At 30.0% G+C, this 13894-nt stretch overlaps 2 protein-coding genes across 2 annotated transcripts; both read right to left on the reverse strand.

Moving 5' to 3' along the window:
• Positions 1–217: 217 nt before the first annotated feature.
• trx-4 (Thioredoxin) lies at positions 218–824 on the reverse strand. The gene is made up of 2 exons (NM_058741.4): positions 724–824; positions 218–526 (listed from the first exon to the last, which is right to left on the reverse strand). The coding sequence occupies exons 1-2, from the start codon at positions 813–815 to the stop codon at positions 295–297; spliced, it is 324 nt and encodes a 107-aa protein (NP_491142.1). The 5' UTR covers positions 816–824; the 3' UTR covers positions 218–294.
• Positions 825–1070: 246 nt separating this feature from the next.
• Positions 1071–12913, reverse strand: cdap-2 (SH3 domain-containing protein). The gene is made up of 9 exons (NM_058742.7): positions 12834–12913; positions 12080–12182; positions 10933–11276; positions 10118–10321; positions 8749–8970; positions 5899–6063; positions 4386–4592; positions 3211–3433; positions 1071–2262 (listed from the first exon to the last, which is right to left on the reverse strand). The coding sequence occupies exons 1-9, from the start codon at positions 12849–12851 to the stop codon at positions 2093–2095; spliced, it is 1656 nt and encodes a 551-aa protein (NP_491143.3). The 5' UTR covers positions 12852–12913; the 3' UTR covers positions 1071–2092.
• Between the last annotated feature and the right edge of the window lie 981 nt (positions 12914–13894).

The following is a 13894-nucleotide window of genomic DNA, read 5'->3' on the forward strand; positions in this document are numbered from 1 at the left end:
TCAATATTTAACCGATTTTGTGAGAAAAAAAACAATTCTCGATATTTAAGAGATATATACGAAGAAAATTCCTTTTTGAAAAAAAAATGCGAAAAGCTCAAAGTCAGTCGACTGCAATGTCAACCGGATGTCGTGGGTCCGCCAGTCATACCTTTTCGGAGTTCAGGCCGAAAACATCAATGACGTAATAATACATGTTTTCAAAAAATAAATAATTCAAATAATACTGTTTATTCGTTCAGAACTCTTAATCTTCAGAGAAAATATAATGTAAGATGTTTAAAAGTGTGAAAATCATTGAAGAGCTGCCTTGACCATTTCCTCGAACTTTGTATTGTTCGCTCCACTGAACTGATCCTTCTTGATTCCGTCGACAATCAGAAGGAAGGTGGGCATCGAGTTGATCTCATATTCTTCACCGACACCGTCACACTCGTCCACATCAATTTTAAGGATCGATAGGCGATCCTTGTGCTCGGCGGCCAGCTCCTCCACACGTGGCTTGATCATTTGGCACGGACCGCACCTGGAATCGTGTATTTTGAGAATTTAATTTCATGAAAGTTTTAATTTGAAACTGTAAAAGGCATTTTTTAGAATTTACGTTTCTATCAAAAACTCAAGTTTCGAAATCCAAACTATCCTGATGAAAGGCTTCAAATAGTCGTGGCCTAGAAATTTCGATTAAGAAAATTCTCAGCCATGTGCATAAATCCAACCTACCATGAAGCCGTGAAAAATAGAATCACTGGCTGGGTTTTCTTCTCGGCAAAAATTGTCTTGAATTCGTCATCGTCCTTGATTGCGATAGACATTTCGGTTATCTGAAATAAAAAAAAAATAATTTGGAATTTTTTAATTTTAAATTCGTCTTTTGCTCAATACGCATTCGCAGAATTTTAGCGTTCGCGTAATAATTCCCGGAAACTCTATACTATTAGAGACTACAATTTAACAGTTAGTATTAAAAAATATTCGGTTTGGTTTCAGAATTTAGAAATATTTAAAATTCACCGCAAGAAAACATTAACGGTTAATGTAGAAGTTCAATTAATTGAAAAACATTGCAAAAATTTGAATAAAATTTACGTTAATCAACACATAATAATAAAAATAAAAATCACAATAACATTTATAGTATGTGTGTGTGTGGCCGAGAAGAAATGAAATAAAGAAACAATAAACCATTATAAAAAATTTTTAAAAACGGGTGACCAAGAGATACATCTTTAGGTCCTGCTGACTGGCCAAATGTGGGGGAGAGGAGTGGGGGAAGAGAAGAACGCCGTTTTGAGCAACAATGTGTGAAAAAAAAGAAAAAGCGAGAAAATGAAGCGGATGTGAAATACTTGGTCTCGACGCGACAAATTTTTTCAAGAGGATGTGCGCCTTTAAACATGATGCAGCGACTCGAAAAAAAGTGTAATTTTTGAAGAATTTATATTTACAATTTTTCTAGATTTTTTTCTCACAATCAATTTTACGACGCAATTTTCAATTACCAAATTATTTTTGAATTCCCCGAATTTTTTGATTTGAAACACAAAATTTCAGACCTTTTTTTCGGAAAAAATCGACTTTTAAGCCGAAAAAACGTCTGAAAATTCGAAAAATTGTGTTTCAAATCAAATATCCGAGAAAATATGAAGAAAACCCATTCAAATTTGTTTGCAAGGGGATTTAAAAATAATTCGAATTTTTGCCTTAAAATTGCAAAAATAAACATTAAAAATTTAGAAAAATTCTAAAAATTTTACAAGTGAATTTGATATTTTGGGGCTGTTTTCTAGCATTTCTGGCAAAATTTGAAACAAAAATTTGTCGCGTCGAGACTCCGTGGTACTGTAATTTTAGCACAAAAAATCGCAAAAATTGTATAATATTTGGAGCAATGATAAGTGAATCAATACAAACGAATCGGGGGTGTGGGTTGAATGAGAATTTCCAAAAAAAAAAACAAAGGATCACAGGACAATTTGATACTCTCTCTTTATATGCTTCGAGAATCTATATTGCACTGGGTGAATGGGGAAGAGAGAGAAGAGATGGGGGGCACAATTTACACGAATAATTGGATGAATGAGGAAAATGGCTAGAATCGAATCTTTTCAATGGCGAGAACTCGTGATTCCAGAGCACGGAATCTATCGAGAAGGGCATCGTATTCGGCACGGCTGACATAGTCTGATGGCGGAAGATTTGGCGATTTTTGACTATCTGGAGATGCCAATTTTCTGATTGCAGAGGTGGAGGAAGTGGAATCTGGAAGATGGACGATTTTTGTAATTTTTGGCAATTTGCCGGAATTGAAAATTTTCGGCAAATCGACTAATTCCCGGATTTGAGAATCTCCGGCATATAGATAAATTGCCGGAATTGAAAATTTCCGGCAATTTGCCAAAACAGAAAATTTTCGACTTCCGGCAAATCGGCAAAATTGCCGGAATTGACAACTTCCGGCAAATCGGCAAATTACCGGAGTTGAAAATTTCCGGCAACTCGACTAATTGCCGGAATTGTCAACTTCCGGTAAATCGGCAAATTGCCGGATTTGAGAATTTCCGGCAATTTGCCGAAACGGAAAATTTCCGGAAATTCGAAAAAATACTTGAAAAAAATTTTCATTTGGAATTAAAAAAAGATTTTTTACTGAATTATTTTCATTTTTATTGTATTTTTCTCATTTTTCGAGTTTTTTTTTGCATTGAATTTATGAATTATTTAGTTGTAAAATTAGATTTTAAGAAGTTTTAACTTTTTAAAAAATGTTAATATATTTTCTTTTTTTTTGCATTTTTTTTTTGGAGAAATATTTATTTTTTTTTAGGAATTTCTCTAGGAATTTTAAAAAGTACTTTTTAATATTTTTAAAAACAAAATTCCAAATTTTTTGCAATTTTTTTAATTATACCCTTTTTTAAATAATTTTCACAGGACTTAAAACATTTTTATTTTTTCATTTTTCCTAAAATTTTGAATTTTTTTGTTTCGGATTTTTTTGGAACTTTTAAAATTAATTTTTACTTTTTTCTAGAGTATTCAAAAAAAAAAAAAAAGTTTAAAAGAGATTTTCAGATTTATTCCTTTTTTTTAGAATTCTTTCCTCCCGAAACTTAATTTTTAAAAAATTTTTGAGTAGTTTTTTTTTTTTCAATTTTTATTATTTTTCAAATATTTTAAATTTTGAGCAATTTCCAAAAAAAGACGTACCATCAGCCAACGAATTACTTGGAATGGGACGAAGTGCCGGTTTTGATGCAGAAGATGGCGGAGCAATTGAAGAGCTCTTGAATGGTGATGACGTGGCACTGCTATTTGATGGAATCGAAATTTCTTTGGCAGTTGCTGGGACAAACATTGATGCAGACATTGGATTGACTGTAGAAATTGAAGTTGGAGAGCTTAGTCGTCCATTTGGAGATTCATCAGATGACTGAAAACAATTGGATTTTATTTAGATTTTTTTTTGAATTGACAAAAAATTTAATTTTTTTCGAGAAAATTACACTCGAAATTATAAAAAAAAATTCAATGATTTTTTTTTACTGAAACTTCAAAATTGACCTAAAACCGGCAATAAAGTCAATTCAATTTTTTTAAATCAAGAAAAAACACATACATTTTGCCGGAAAAATGGGAAAAAAGTAATTTTTTAGGTTTTTCAAAATAAAATTGAATTTTATTTTTTTCGCGTTTGAAAAATTATTTTAATCGCCATTGACCAGCTTTATTCGCGGAAAAAAGTTGGAAGCGTAAAAATAAAATCCCTGAGCCGTCGCGATTTCGGTGAGCAAAGTGGTTTTTGCATTTTAAATTTTTCGGAAATTTATGAGAAAATTGGGCATTTTTTTAGAATCAAAAATCAAATAGCGAAACCTTTTAGATTTTTAAAAAATCGAAAAATCGAGAAAATTTCGAATTTTTTTTGCAATTTTATAAAAAATAAGCTTAAAATCACCAATATAACCAACAATTTATATTTTCATTGTTTTGAATTTTTAAAAATAATTTTTACATTTTTTTTCCAGGTTAGATTTAAAAAAATATATATTTCGATGATTTTCTTTTTTTTCTAGTTCTATTTCAGAATTTTTCCATTAAAAGCTGCATTTTTTGAATTTAGAATATTATTGAAATCAAATTTTATGGTAAATTTTCTGATCAATTTTTTTTTTCGATTTTTCGATTTTTCATAAAATCGAAATGTTTCGCTTTCCGATTTTTCGATTTTCTTTGAAAAACATCGAAACCCCAAATTTCTTAAAATTCCGTAGTTTACTAAAGTTTTGGCGGGATATTTCAGACTTTTTAGGAATTAGGATATTTTATTAAAATTCCAAAAACTCCAATTTTTCCACATTTTTTTCAAAAAATAAATTGCTAACCCGATTACGGTTCATGACCATGCTCATAGGCCGATTCTTCGGAGGACGAGCCCGATTTTTGGTGATATGCTGCAGTTCGGCGACCTGATCAGTGGCTGAATTATCGATTGATGGCTCTCCGGTAGTTGATTCACCAGTTGAAGAACGATCTCGTTGATCCGGTTTTTGAATTGACGCGACTTTTTCCGGTGCAACGACTTTCAGATTCTGAAAAAAAAAACAATTTTTTGAATTTTTTAGACAAGTTGTAGAAAATTATATAATTCTTTATATTTTCAGTAAAATACAAAAAAAATTTCAATTTTTTTTTGTAGAATGAAAAGGATTAAAATAATTTTTACTACTTACAAAAATTTAAGTAGTAAAAAACATATTTTTTAAAAGAAAAATCAATGATTTTCAGTATTCCGTTTTTAGCGAATGACTAACAATTTTTATTGAAAAATCAATGTTTTTTTGATAAAAAAAATTAATATTGAAATTTCCTAGTTTTCAGAAAGTTTTCACATAATTTGTCAATTTTTAGAAACATTTTTTGAATTATTTGATTTTTTTTTCTGAAATTTTCTCTGAATTTTTTAAAGAAACATTATTTGAGACATTTTTTTTGAAATTTTAAAAGAAATATTTGTTAGATTTATTTCTTAGTTTTGCTAGATTTTTTTTGTTGGTTTTTTTGTAGGAAAAGTTATATAAATTTTTCATATTTTCAAAAATAAAATATTAGAAATTCCATATAAACATGATTTATTTAATCTTAAAATTAATTAATCTTAATTGAAATTATTATTACTTTTAAAAAAAATTAATTTTAAAAACTAACCAATGTAATTTTCAATACGTTGCTCATGTTTTCAAGAAATAGAACAATGAAATTCTCACAAAAAAAAAACAATGAAAACTGATTTTTTTCAGAATTGTGATTTTCAGAAAATGACTCACAATTTTTGTTTGTTTCGATTTTTTTTGAAAAAAAATTTTTTTTCTAAAAAAAGAAGGAAAATACTAATATCTTTGGGAAAATATAGAATCTTTTGTTTTTAAAATTTTTTTAAAAATTGTTCGCCTATTTTCTAAAATCATTCCAAAATTCGAGTTTTTTTTCAGAAAAAATTCTCACAAATTCAGAAAATATGGAATCGATTTTTTCGGAGAGTTTTTCTAAAAAAATTATATTTTTAAATTTTCTGGCAACTTTTTTTTCTAAATTCGAATAAAATTTAAATTATTTTTGCAATTTCGGAAATTCTTCGTAATATTCGTTTTTTCAACAAAAAAACTTTGATTTTTCGGTTTTTTTTCATTTTTTCTCTTCAAATTTGAATTTTTCTTGAAATTTTTTAAAAACAAACCTAGAAAAAATTGGTTGTTTTTTCGATTTTTTTTTTGCAGAATTTTCTGAATTTTTTTTTAATTTGTGAAATGTTTTATAATTTTTAAAGCAAAATATGCAAAAAATTCCAAAAACTCTGAGATTTAGTGACTTTTTCAAACAAAAAAATCCAATTCTCACCCGTGACATTTTCTCTTGAAGCGCCGCAAAATTGCTCTTCAAAGCCGAAGACGACGGAGCAATGGCTGGCATTGTTGGTGAGGTGGATGTGGGATTCAGTTGAGAAGGAGCTGGAGCTGGAGCAGATGGAGCAGCTGGAGCTATGGTAGAAGGTGGTGGGTCGGCCTGGAAAATTGAGAAAATTGGTTTTGTTTATTTTTTAAAAAACATTTTCAGAATATTAAAAAAAATAAATTAAAAAGCATCAAATAAAAGGTAGACTGAACCTTTTTTGTTGGAATTTTTTTGAAAATTTTATCTTTCATTTTGCGCAAAAATTTGACTTTGAAAATCCTCCGTAGTTAATTATTTAAAAAAAAACATAAAACTCTTTTGCTGGAAGAGTCTATCAGAAAAAAAATCAGTGAAATTCTTGTAGTTTTGCTAACTGAAAATGGATTAAAGGTGGAGTACCGAAATTTGAAACTTTGCTTTCTTAGACCCAAAATAGTCCAAAACTACCGAATTTCGTAATGAAACGTTTAGAAAATTTCTCAAAAAAAGTTATGGTGGTTCAAAGTTCGGAAAAATAAAGCTCATTTTCAGCTAAAATCAAAATTTTTTCCAACTTCTCGGTGTTGCAACGTCTGGAACCTAATTTTTATTTATTCATCACTTTTTAATAAATATTGCGGTCTTTGATTGGGCGTTTATTCGTTGATTTAAGTACATTTATGGTCAGACGGGCACAAAATGTAACTTTTATTTGTGTCCCACTGACCAGAAATGTGCTTAAAACAACGAATAAACGCCCAATCAAAGACCACAATATTTATTAAAAAGTGATGAATATATAAAAATTAGGTTCCAGACGTTGCAACACCGAGAAGTTGGAAAAAATTTGATTTTAGCTGAAAATGGGCCTTATTTTGCAGAACTTTGAACCGCCATAACTTTTTTTTTGAGAAATTTTCAGAACGTCTCATTACGAAATTCGGTAGTTTTGGACCAATTTGGGTCTAAAAAGACAAAGTCTCAAATTTCGGTACTCCACCTTTAAAACTGGCCAAAACAAAAATTCTCGAAAAATGCTTTAATGGCAGCTTGAAATTGGAAAAAAAAGTAAAGTTTTCCTTAAAATTTTGAAATTTCGTCAACTTATTTCAATCACAGCGACTGGAAATTAATGTTCAAATTATCATCCTATTTTGCACACAATAATGTGGTCTCTGATTTTTTTTAAAAATTCAATGGCGCCGAAAATTTGTACTGGAAAAGAGTCTAAAAACTAGGAAAAAAAACATTTACTGGAATTCTTGTTGTAGTGATTGAATTAGAATTGCAAAAAAAAAGTGAGGGAATGTGTGAGAGACGCCGACAGCTCTCCCCAATGATCGAGAATTCAGTGTGTGTGTGTATGTCGGGAGACAGAAAAAAAAAACGAATTTTTCTCTCGTGGGAGGATGAGGTGTCTCTGTGTCTCTCACATAATATTCTGAGTAGGTGGAGATTTGATTTTTCCATCGTTTTTTTCTAAACTCATGAGAGGTGCCCCCGTCGTAAAGAAATTTCGGCGTCGGCTCTCAGATTACCTACTTTTCGTAAAGTTTTTATTACATAACAGGGGTGGGCAAATTTGTCGGTTTGCCGATTTGCCGGAAATTTTAAATTCCGGCAATTCACCGGTTTGCCGCTTTGCCGGAAATTTTGAATTCTGGAAATTTGCCGATTTGCCGGAAATTTTAAATTCCGGCAATTCACCGGTTTGCCGCTTTGCCGGAAATTTTGAATTCTGGAAATTTGCCGATTTGCCGGAAATTTTGAATTCTGGCAATTTGCCGATTTGCCGGAAATTTTGAATTCCGGTAAATTGCCGATTTGCAAGAAATTTTCGGGAAATTGACGGTTTGCAGATTTGCCGGAAAATTTGAATTCCGGCAATTTTCCGATTTGCCGGAAATTTTGAATTCCGGCAAATTGCCCATTTGCCGGAAATTTCAATTCCAGCAAATTGCCGATTTGCCGGAAATTTTGAATTCTGGCAATTCGCCGATTTGCCGGAAATGTTTAATTCCGGCAGTTTGCCGATTTGCCGGAAAATGTAATTCCGGCAATTAGCCCATTTGCCGGAAATTTCAATTCCAGCAAATTGCCGATTTGCCGGAAATTTTGAATTCTGGCAATTCGCCGATTTGCCGGAAAATGTAATTCCGGCAATTAGCCCATTTGCCGGAAATTTCAATTCCAGCAAATTGCCGATTTGCCGGAAATTTTGAATTCTGGCAATTCGCCGATTTGCCGGAAATGTTTAATTCCGGCAATTTGCCGATTTGCCGGAAATTTTCGGGAAATTGCCGGTTTTTTTTAACCAAAACTAATTTGAAAACTGAAAATTAAGATTAAAAATCACCAGTTTTAATTTAAAAAATTAATTTTCAACAGGAAAATAAAGATTGTTTGTTGAACAAATATTTCAAAATTAAAAAAAAACGATTTTTAAAAAAAGTTTTTCTATGGAAATATTAATTTTCAAAATAAATTAATATTGGATTTTTTGGCAAGTTTTCGATTTTCAGCGAAAAAAACCTAAATTTTTATTTTTCCTGCTAATAATCGATAAAACGGAAAAAAATTTCAATTTTTTCGGCGAATTCCAATTTTTTTCGAATTTTCTATGTATATTAATGTTCTAGTTTTTTTTTTTTTTCAATTTTTGAATTTTACCGATTTTGGAGTGTTTTCAGAATTTTTTTCGGTTTTTTTAAAAAGGAATTTTCAGAAAAAAAAAATCACACAACTTTAGGATTAATTATTTCCAGAAATAAAGTGAAACATTTTTTTTTCAATTTTCTCAATAAATCCCCTCCTCACCACTGAAATTTTCGCGGGTTTCGGTGGAACAGCCGGTTGTGGTGGATTGACTGGTGGTGGTTTGTGAGAGACAAACGTCAATGTCGCCTGACGTGAAATCGACCCATGTCTGGCACCGGATTCCGTTCCCAGTGGGACTTGAACCAATTCGACAAAATTATCCGGAAATAAGCCCTTCTTTCCGTGCAGTTCACCTTCAAACCATCCAGCGTCACCGCAGTTCTGCAAAAAATTAGTAGAAATTTGAATTTTTTTGGGAAATAATTTTTTTCCAAATTTTTAATAGCTTTTTTTGTTTAATACTTGATTTGAAGAGCCGTTTTTTGAATTTTTTTTTTTTTGCAAAAAAAGTTTGAAAATTTAAATTAATATTAAATTATAAATTTCAGGCCATGTATTTTTTTAAGTCGAAACTGTTTTTTAAAAAAATCATAAAAATTTAGAATATTTATTTTTCGCATGAGTATGACTTTAAAATTGTTATTAAGCAAAAAAAAAAGAGAAAAATTAAAATTTTGGCATTTTAATCTACAAATTTCCAACTTAAAGTCTAATTCGGAAATTTTAAAACCCAAAAATTAAAATTTTTGCCGGATTTTTCAGGGTATTCAATTTTTTTATCGATTTTTTTTAGAAATATTTTTTTCCAAATTTTTATTAATTTTTTTGTTTAATATTTGATTTGAAGAGCCGTTTTTTGAATTTTTCAGACATTTTTTTTGCAAAAATTTTTTAAAAAAATTAATATGAAATAATAAATGTTAGGTTATGTTTTCTTTGAATAAAATTTCTCAAATTGTTAAAAGCAGCGTTTCAAAAAAATTTTTTTTTAATTTGTTAAGATTTTTTAAGTCAAAACTGTTTGCGCAAAAAATTTCAAATTTTTAGCAAAAAAAAAACTTTTAAAAAACAACTTTAAAAAATTTCTTGAAATTTTCTAGTAAATTTTCGATTTTTTAAATTCTGAAAATTTTTGGGGATAAAAAATTCGGCGAAAATTTGAATTTTGATAAATTCTGTTAAACTTATAATTTTTCCAGTTGGAGTTTATTATAAATATGACGTTTTCAAGCAAATATAATGAAAAAAAAAATTAAAAATTGGGGATTTTAATCTACAAATTTCAAATTTAAAGTCTAAAATTTGGAAAAAAAATTAGACTTTAAACTTGAAATTTGTAGAATAAATTCCTCAAATTTTTAATTTTTTTGCTTGAAAATATATTAGTTTATTAGTTTACTTAACAATTTTAAAACCCAAAATTTTAATTTTCGCCGATTTTTTAAGGTTTTCCCATTTTATTTTCCAACTTTTTATCTAAAAATTGCAGAAATCCTGATTTTTTTTTCCGATTTCAGTGAATTTGCACCTTGTTTGTAATATTAATCAGCATATCAATCTCCTTAAGAGCCAGCTCATCATCGTGTTGGGGATTGTAGACAAATTTCACGCGAGCCATTTCTTTCGTTTTCGTAGTTTCTGCGTCTGTGCTCGCCGAGGCTGCAGAGCTCGCAAATGTGCTGCTGAATTTGGTTTCCAAGGCTTTGAGCACTGGAGCCGGGTCCGAGATTATCTGAAATTTTGATTTATTTGATTTAAGTGAAATTCTTCAGTTTCTGTATTTAAAAAATGTTTGAATAAAGTGCTGAGAAGCCATTTATGGAATTTTTTAATTGGAAAAAAACTATTTTCTTTTCAGTTTTTTAAAATTTAATTTTTCAGTTTTTTTTTGTTTTTGTCGAAGATAACTTTAATAAAAAATTGTAATGTAACAAATTTTAATTAAAAAATTTTTTCACTTCTAACCAGAAACTTACAATTAAAAGCTGAAAAAAAAGAGTTTTGGAACAAATTAAAAAAAAAATGTTTGGATATTTATATTTTTTGAATGAAAAATTAGCTGAAAATCAAAAAATAAATCGGCAAATAGGCAAATTGCCGGAACTTTTAAATTTCCGGCAAATCGGTAAAATGGCGGAATCGTAATTTCCGGCAAGTCGGCAAACCGGCAATTGCCAATTTTCCGGATTTCATCGACAAAAAATTGTTGATTTTCAATTATTTAAATTATTTGAATTTTTCCAAAAATTTGAATTTTTGCCATAAAAACTGATGTCTCAGGCACCGATATTTAAGTAAAATCTGTATTTTTGGGATTTTTCAGATTTTTTTCGCTACACGAACCGTCGACGGAGTTCTATCAATAGCTTTCGGCTCGCTTCTCATCACAACTTCACTTCCAATCGATTTTGCCGGAGTTCGAGCTGCTGAGCCCGCCGAAGTTGATGCACTAGCCGCTGGAGCAACTGCAGCAGCAGATGTGCTCGGCGTAGGCTTCAACGTCACAAAATTCGTCGGGAACATTCCGACGGCTCCAGTCGACTTGAGTTTTCCCTTACTCCAGCCATCTTCAACATCAGAGATCAGTTCGATGAGATCTCCGACGACAAAGCTTAGCTCATCGTCTTGTTTTGAGCTGTAGGCATACGTGGCCACGTATATTTGAGCTTGTGGTTGTGGAGGGGGAGCTGCAAAAAATATTTAAATTATTTTTTTGTAAATTTACACAAATTTTAATTTTTTTTTTCGAATTTTTTAGATATTTTTTTTCAGGATTTTCATGATTTTTTTTTAATTGTTAGAGCTATTTTAATATTGTCCCTCGACGAGTTTTTGAGCACCAGATCGTGAAAAAATCACGAAAATCGTGGCGGGACCCATTCGATCCAAGCCCCGCGCCTTTAAAAATGTTTGGATCTTTTTTTCAGTGTTATAATAATAATAATTGAAAACTGGAAGAAAAAAACATCTTTTTTAATTTGAAAAAAAATTAATAAAACTACAAGATTTTAGTGGAATTTAATTGGAAAAACTTTCAGATCGGCCGTTTTTTCCCCGAATTTTCTAGAGCTTTTTGAGAAATTTTCCTATTTTCTCGGACCAAAGCTCTAGAAAATTCGGAGCAAAAAAACGGCCAATCTGAACATTTTTCTAGTTAAATTCTACAAAAATCTTGTAATTTTATCTTTTTTTTCAAATTCGTCAAAAATAGTTTTTCTTCCAGTTTTCAAATATTATACATACTGAAAAAATATCCAAACATTTTTTAAAGGCGCCGGTTTTGGATTAAATGGGTCTCGCCACGATTTCCATGATTTTTTAAAGATTTGGTGCTCGAAATAACGTGATTAAATTTTAAAAATTAGAAACATTTAAAAAGAAAAATTTTCACAAATGAGAAAATCTCCGGTTTTTTTTTCATTTTTTCGACTGAAATTCTCAAATTTTTCGGTTTTTTTTTCAAAATTTCCAACTTTTTTCTAAAACAAACCTCTCCGTTCCACCTGTTGATGTACTGTAAATGGATTTCGATTTGTCATATCTCGGGAAAGTCGATTCACAATATCTCGCACATTTCCAGCGACTACTTCTGTCTGAAAATTGGCAATTTTTAGATAAAGATTTTAATCTGAAGTCTTTTATTTTTTCAAAAAATCACAATTTTCCGATTTTCTTTTGTTTTACATATGTTTTCTTTAAAAATTGCAGTTTTTACACATTTACTTGGAAAAAATAAAAAATTTTCACTTTTCCTAAAAAATCCCAAAATTTCCCATATTTTTATCCCAAAAATTGTAACTTTTTTTTCAAAAAATCATAATTTTTACAATCTGTTTTTTTAAAAAAAAATCAAAATTCTCACACTTTTTTTCCGAAAACTCTTATTTTTACCAATTGTTTTTGACAAAAAAATCGCATTTTTCTAAATCTTTTCAATCAAAAAATAACATTTTTACGTTTTTTGCCCAAAAATCTTAATTTTTACAATTTTTTTTTCCAAAAACGGAAATGTTTCAAATGTTTTTTATTTGCAAAAAAACAAAATTTTCACACTTTTTTAAAAATCTCAATACTAAAAAATCGAATTATTTTTTCTAAAAAGTCGGAATTTTTTAATTTTTTTAATCAAATAATGGCAATTTTCTCATTTTTTTTATCCAAAAAATTTGCAATTTTCATGACTTTTTCGACAATTTTCTCAATTTTCCAAAAAAAAAAAAAAAGAGATTACGAAATATACTAACTTCACCAACTTGTGCCATTTGTCCTCGATCCGCGAGTGTCCAACAAAAAAAACAGTTCAAGGCGGCTCTCGGATACAATTCTGGAAAAAATCACAATTTTTTTTAATTTTAAAATTAAATAAAGACTTTTGTGATTTTTTCAAGATTTCCAAGGTAACGTCAAAAAACCAAACAACGGCCAAAAAAAAAGGCGAAAATCGATAAGGAATTGTTTGTGCAGTGATGGTGGAAAATGTGGGGCAATAAAGTCAAAAACTTCTGTTATCAGTGGGGAGATGTGGAGAAAAATTTTGAAAAAAAACGTGGAGTGAATTTCAATTTTCACTTCTTCAATTGTGTGAGTTTCCCCCGAATGAGTCATCGCAGTGGTGTCTCCTATCGAGCGCCGCCGCGGGAAAGATCAATCACTTTTCGAACGTGTCCCCCTCCCCCACCCCCCTCTTCAATGCGTTGATGACCTGTGAACAGAAAAAAACGCGGCCAAAACAATAAAATCTCGTAAATTTATATTTTGATCGAGATGACATATTTAGGAATATATAATACGAAAATGCAAAATTCTGAGAATGCGAAAAAATTGTGAAAGTTTCGAAATTTTTTTTGAAAAAAAAAGGTGTAAAATTTCAATTTTTGAAAAGAAAAAAAAATTAAAATCTCGGTTTTTTAAACGAAAATTGAAAAAAAATCGAATTTTTTGAACTAAAAGTGTAATTTTAATTTTTAGATTGAAAACAATGTGAGAATTCCAAATTTTTGACACGCTTTCTCATTCATTATGACGGATATTACACGGTAACACGAAGTTGTGAGAATGCGTATTGCACAACATATTTGACGCTCAAAATATCTCGTAGCGAAAACTACAGTAATTCTTTAAATTACTACTGCAGCGCATGTGTCGATTTACGGGCTCGATTTTTGAAATGAATTCAAATAATTTAATTTAAGATTTAAAAATTAAGCAAAAAGTGAGAAAATAGGTAATACAAAGAAACTACTTTTTTCATGTCAAGAATCGAGATCCCGTAAATCGACACCAGTGCTACAGTAGTCATTTAAAG

Source organism: Caenorhabditis elegans, chromosome I, assembly GCF_000002985.6.
Source record: "Caenorhabditis elegans chromosome I".
Classification (NCBI taxonomy): Eukaryota; Metazoa; Nematoda; class Chromadorea; order Rhabditida; family Rhabditidae; genus Caenorhabditis; species Caenorhabditis elegans.

Coding starts and splice junctions, on each gene's coding strand:
- cdap-2 (NM_058742.7), bottom strand. Junction 11,277..12,079: donor TCAACAGGTGGAACGGAGAG/GTTTGTTTTAGA, acceptor TATTTTTTGCAG/CTCCCCCTCCACAACCACAA. Junction 8,971..10,117: donor TGATTAATATTACAAACAAG/GTGCAAATTCAC, acceptor AATTTTTTGCAG/AACTGCGGTGACGCTGGATG.
- trx-4 (NM_058741.4), bottom strand. CDS start 815: ATGTCTATCGCAATCAAGGACGATGACGAATTCAAGACAATTTTTGCC. Junction 527..723: donor CTATTTTTCACGGCTTCATG/GTAGGTTGGATT, acceptor ACACGATTCCAG/GTGCGGTCCGTGCCAAATGA.